Source organism: Marmota monax, unplaced genomic scaffold (assembly GCF_021218885.2).
Source record: "Marmota monax isolate L192 unplaced genomic scaffold, Marmota_monax_Labrador192_F-V1.1 WCK01_AAM20220418_F8-fsc00125, whole genome shotgun sequence".
Lineage (NCBI taxonomy): Eukaryota > Metazoa > Chordata > Mammalia > Rodentia > Sciuridae > Marmota > Marmota monax.
The window spans coordinates 12751388-12756766 of NW_026695235.1; the positions used below are offsets into that span (position 1 = coordinate 12751388).

Sequence of the window (5379 nt, forward strand, 5' to 3'; positions counted from 1 at the left end):
CACCACCTCCCCCAGCTCTGCACACTGCTGTACTGGGGACAAATCATCAATGCATGAGCCTTATGCTCCAGATCCAAAGCAGGATGAACGTTTAAAACAGATTAGACACCGTGGAAGGGAGGGTCAGCAGGCTGGACGGCAGGCTGGAGGAAAGCATACAAACAGAAGCTCAAGATTCCCCGGGAGGCCTGGAAGACAGGCCACACAGAGGGAAGCCCAACACAGAGTAAAACAGAACCCAAAGGAGAGAAGAGAGGGCCAGAAGCAGTATTTCAAGATAAAAGAGGACTTTTTCAAAACTAAGAAAAGATAAACACGATTGCAGAGACAGCATCAACCCGACCAGAAGGAACCCGCAGGAAACCCCACCTGGCTCTGAGAGTGAACCTGCTGAGAACCAGAGACAAAGGCAGAGCAGCCAGGCCACCAGGACCCGGCAGCGGCGTCCCACCCACAACCCACAAGACCCCACTCACCTGGGACAGTGCAGCATCTTGGTGTGTGTGCAGGTGCACTGCGATTTCACAGCACAATTTCTCATTAGAAGGTGTCCCCGTCCTTAAGCGATGCAAGACTGTGTGTCTCAAGGAGAAGGACCTATATCTGCCTGTGCACAGAAACTGGGTGGTCATGGAATACTTCAAAGTGCTAAGAAAATAATGTCCAACCTAGAACTTCACACCCAGAGGGAAGATGGCGTCAAAGACCCACAATGAAGCCCTTCAGGAACAAGCAAGTCACAGCAGACCCGCTGCGGTGAGGCGCACAGGCAGAGAGCTAACGGGGTTTCTTCAGCAGAGGGAAGTGGCCCCAGGTGAGCCTGGAAAGAGGAGCCGCCATGAGCACCAAGAGGGAGCTGGGCCCTGAAGAGACGCAGAAGCTCAGCAAGAGACATGAGACCGTGAAGGCGAAGGGGCTCACTAAGGGTTCACTGCAACAGAATGCAAACGTGACTCTTGTCAGAAAATCTAGCAGAGCCACCTGTGTTGTTGGGCGGGCTGCGCACTGCAGAATTCTGGGAACACCACTCACCAGAAACACCTTGAGACTGCAGACTCAAAAGCCGTATTTCCTGACCAGGAAAATGAACAGGTCATGAGCAGAGAAACAGCAAAACTCATATTTAATGCTCAATATGTGGTCTAACAGTGTAAAAAAAATAATTCAGAAAAAAAAAAAAAAAACTGAGACTGAAACCCCAGAAGTGGGTGTGGGAGAAGCAGGAGAGAGAAAGCAAGGCCTGGGCCTTGTCCGGCTCACAGCGAGAACCTAGAGCCACCAACAGCTGCCAACAGAATGACGAGTTTGAACACACAGAAAAATGTTCAGATTAGGTGAGCAAGTTTCTGTGTGTATGTTTAACTTCAATTAAAAAGTGGTTTTCAGGGGCTGGGGATGTGGCTCAAGCGGTAGCGCGCTCACCTGGCATGCGTGCGGCCCGGGTTCGATCCTCAGCACCACATACCAACAAAGATGTTGTGTCCCCCGAGAACTAAAAAATAAATATTAAAAAAAATTCTCTCTCTGTCTCTACACTCTCTCTTTAAAAAAAAAAAGTGGTTTTCAAAGAACAATATTTAGGATTATCCCCCCAAAAATTAGCTTTCAAGCTACTGGGAGGAAAACAATGCAAAGACAAAACTTGACCAATCCAGCAAATTCCTGGAGTGAGTCAAGGAAGCCCAGCCATAAGGACCGCAGGGGTTTCTGTGGCAGTGTGAAGGGCCCTGGCGGTCCCCAGGCTCCTGGGCTGCAGGCTGGACCCCAGAAGGTGATGGGGGTGGGGGCTCTGGCCTCAGCAATGGAGTCCCTTCGACATGAAATGAGCTCTGCTTCCCAGCTGTGCCCCACCGCACCCCCGCAGCTCTGCCCCACCAGGCCCAGAAACAACAGAGCCGGCCACCATGGGCTGCCACCTCTGGAAATGACCTCCCTGCTCTGACGCTCTCGGTGATCTGTCACAGTGCCCATGCGCTGGTGGCGTGCAGTAGGTGCCTACAGCTGCGAAGCCGAGGAAAACACGTGCCAAGAGTGCGGGCAGCTGGGGAGAGCACTGCCCACCCTGAAACAGGAGAGCCGGGACAGTCTGCACGGTCAGGGAGCCAAACGGCAGGGCAGTGGGAGGCTGGAACCCAGGCAGGGTGTGAGCACAGCGTCCCTCCACGGAGCCCAGGGAGTGGGCCTGCCCGGAGACTGGCTGTGCCCTGGGGGGCCCAGGGGCAGGGAGCCCTCTGTGCTAGGGCAGTGCAGGGAGGGCGGGGCCCCCACCCCATCTAGAACAAAGCCTCAGGGGGCAAGGGAGAGGCAGAACCCCTGGCTGTCCCCCAGGGCACGTATGAGGACCCTTGGGACTGGGGAAGGGACCAGGAAAAAGCCCACCTCTCAGGGGGTCAGAGTCCTCTGGGCACAGCGTCTCTTCTCCCTGCAGAAGGAAGAGGATCCTGAAAACCCAAGACCCGGGTCCATCAGGCCTGCCTAAGCCTGAGACGGGACCAGGGCCCGGAGAACTGCGCTGGTCCCCGGACAGCAGGCTGCGAGCATCAAAGAGCCAGTGAGGGCAGCTCACCACCACGAGGCCCGAGAGCACCCAGGGGAACCCTGGCAGGGGCAGGAACATGGGGAGACCTGAACTCCAAGGTGGGGCGGGAACATGGAGGGAAAAACCCTCCAGCAACCCCGTCTCCCACCTGCTGCACAGTGACGCTGGGGCATGGAGGGCGGGGCAGTAGCCACATGGGCCAAACCCAAGCCCAGCTCAGCCCCTGCCTGCCAGAAGACACCTGTCACCACGTCACCAGTCACCACCGTGCGCCGCAGTCTCTCTCAGGAAGTAAACTCCCACACACGGTCAGGAGGCTGGGCCTGCAGAGCCAGACCCAGGGACAGCTCCGAGGGAAGGGCCACCTCCTAGAACTCACCTGGAAGGTCCACGTGCCCTGGTAAAGGGGTGAAGGAAAGGGCGAAGGGTCCCAGCACAGAAACAGAACTACAGAAGACCGTCTAAGGAAACCGCTAGAAATAAAACCCGGTCAGAGGGACGAGGCTGCCTTGACAGGCTCCCAGAGGTCCCCAGAAAGGGTCAGTGCAGGGTCACTTGAGCTAAGTGCAGGGTCCCTCCACCAACACCAAGAGGGAAACTGGAAAAGGAACAAACAACAACTAATAACAAGGCAGAGCAAGCAAAAGTCTGAGGGTAATTTCAAATAACTGGAGTAACAAGGAGAAAAGAGAAGAGGGAAGAGAAATATCTGAAGCCGGTCCCAGTGGTGCATGCCTGTACTCCCCAGTGGCTTGGGAGGCTGAGGCAGGAGGATCACAAGTTCAAAGCCAGCCTCAGCAGCAGTGAGGCCCTAAGCAACTCAGTGAGACCCTGTCTCTAAGTAAAATTCCAAATAGGGCTGGGGATGGGGCTCAGTGTCAAGTGCCCCTGAGTTCAATCCCCGGTACCTAAATAAATAAATAAAAAAGAGAAAGGATATTTGAGAAAATAATGGCTAAAAATTTTCTTTTCTTTTCTTTTCTTTTTTTTTTTAAGAGAGAGAGAGAGAGAGAGAATTTTTTAATATTTATTTCTTAGTTTTCGGCAGACACAACATCATTGTTTGTATGTGGTGCTGAGGATTGAACCCAGGCCGCACGCATGCCAGGCGAGCACGCTACTGCTTGAGCCATATCCCCAGCCCCATAAAAAATTTTCTAAAAATAATAATACATTTAATGTTACAGATCCAAGTTCAGAAAGTCCTAACCGGTAATAAAAATTATTTTTTTAAAAAAGTCATTGTCAGATCAGTCAGGGCAGGCAATGGCCAAAGGAGGCAGATTTAAAAAGACCGCTGAACAGGCTTTATTGAGATATACCAATGAACAGGCTTTATTGAGATATCGCTCCTGGGCGGAACTGGATCAGACCCACAGAGGGGACAGGGGAAGGGTCTGAGGAGAAACCTCGTGGAAGCTCGACCGGACTGGACTTTTATGGGGCTCACAGCAGGAAGGGAAGGGCTTGGGACAGGAAAAGGTGTTCCTAGGGTCCCTTGCCCCCTTGGAGTTGGTCAGGGGAGTTGGCTGAACTCCAGGATTGGCCAGGGGGTCCTGTTGATTGACAGGCGTTAGTCAGGAGATCTGGCTGATTGACAGGCATTTCCGCCGGCATCTGATTGCTGTTCTTTTCCTGGCGCGGGCTGCTTTCTTCTAAGTTGCCACTAATCGCCACCAAGTCATGGCCACCGACCTAACAGTCCAGCCTTTTTGGTGATATAGGGCAGCGAATTTCATCTGGCTACTTCCTGCTTGTTTAGGGATGTCATAGGGGGGAGTGGCTCGGATGTAGGTTCGGTGGGGAGGCGACTGTAGGGGTGTAGGACCATCTGGTTGTAGGTCACTCTGGCAATTTCACTCCGTGCTTTCGAGCAAACCTGAGGAGGCAGGGAGCAATCATTAGTAGAAGCCTTATTACTAAAATAGGAGTGAGAATGGGAGTCAGCCACGCAATGAGGGTTGAATTTAGCCAGCCTGGCCAGGGGTCATTTGATGGTTGCTGTTTAAGCCTTTCACCCAAATGACGGAGGGTGTCAACATTCTCTTGGACCAATCCAGTTTCATTGATATAATAGCAGCATTCTTCTTTCAGGAACAAACAGGTTCCTCCTTTATTTGCTGTGAGATCTAGAGCTGCAATGAGACTTGGGCAAGAGATGTTATTTGCCTTTGTAGGGAAGGGAGAGAAGTGGCTGATGCCTCTACTGCTTCCCGAAGTTGTTGTTCAAGCTTCTGAGTAGCGGTTACTGCATAACCAAGTCCTCCTGCCCTGAGTCCAGAGGCAGCGAGGGAGGAGGCCAGGGAGAGTCCAACTACTCAGTAGGAAGATGGCCCTTCTTGTCGTGGAAAGGGAGGTGGTGACAAGCCATGTTAACTCAGCCTCGCTGTACAGAGTTAATTGGGGACCAAGGTGGAAGGAACACAAAAAGCAAAGGGCATGTTGAGGCTTAGATTTTTTTGTTAGGGTACCATTGCACCAGAAAAAAAACCCAGGCGGAGCAAAGGTTAAGGAAGAAATTCGAACAATCTGGTCACAGGGTGCAGAACCTGAGGAAGCGTAGCAGCAAGAGAAATTCCCTGATGAGTTACGAAAAAGAGGTACTTCCTCAAAGGCTGGAGAGGGAGGTCCTTGGGGTCTAGATGAGGTATTGAGTGGAAAATCAATGGGAATCGCAGTCAATGGAGTATGATCCAAACCATAGGTGTCAGGCCAGCGCTTACAAGATTCCTCAGTTTGGTCTGATATGAAGCGTAGCATTGCTAAACATAAGTGGGATGAGGTGGCCCGGCTGAATCCAGTAACATTAAGGGTGACGGCCCGATTACAGCCAGTGAAAG

The 5379-nt window shown here is 52.4% G+C and overlaps 1 protein-coding gene across 1 annotated transcript in view; it reads right to left on the minus strand.

The window, feature by feature from the left end:
* Positions 1 to 4220: 4220 nt before the first annotated feature.
* The window catches only part of Pttg1ip (PTTG1 interacting protein), a 42819-nt gene continuing 41660 nt past the window's right edge, over positions 4221 to 5379 (minus strand). The window contains exon 6 of the mRNA XM_046439024.2: positions 4221 to 4418. Within this exon, the coding sequence (XP_046294980.1) occupies positions 4396 to 4418 (23 nt within the window). The 3' untranslated portion in view covers positions 4221 to 4395. The remainder of the gene's footprint in view (positions 4419 to 5379) is intronic.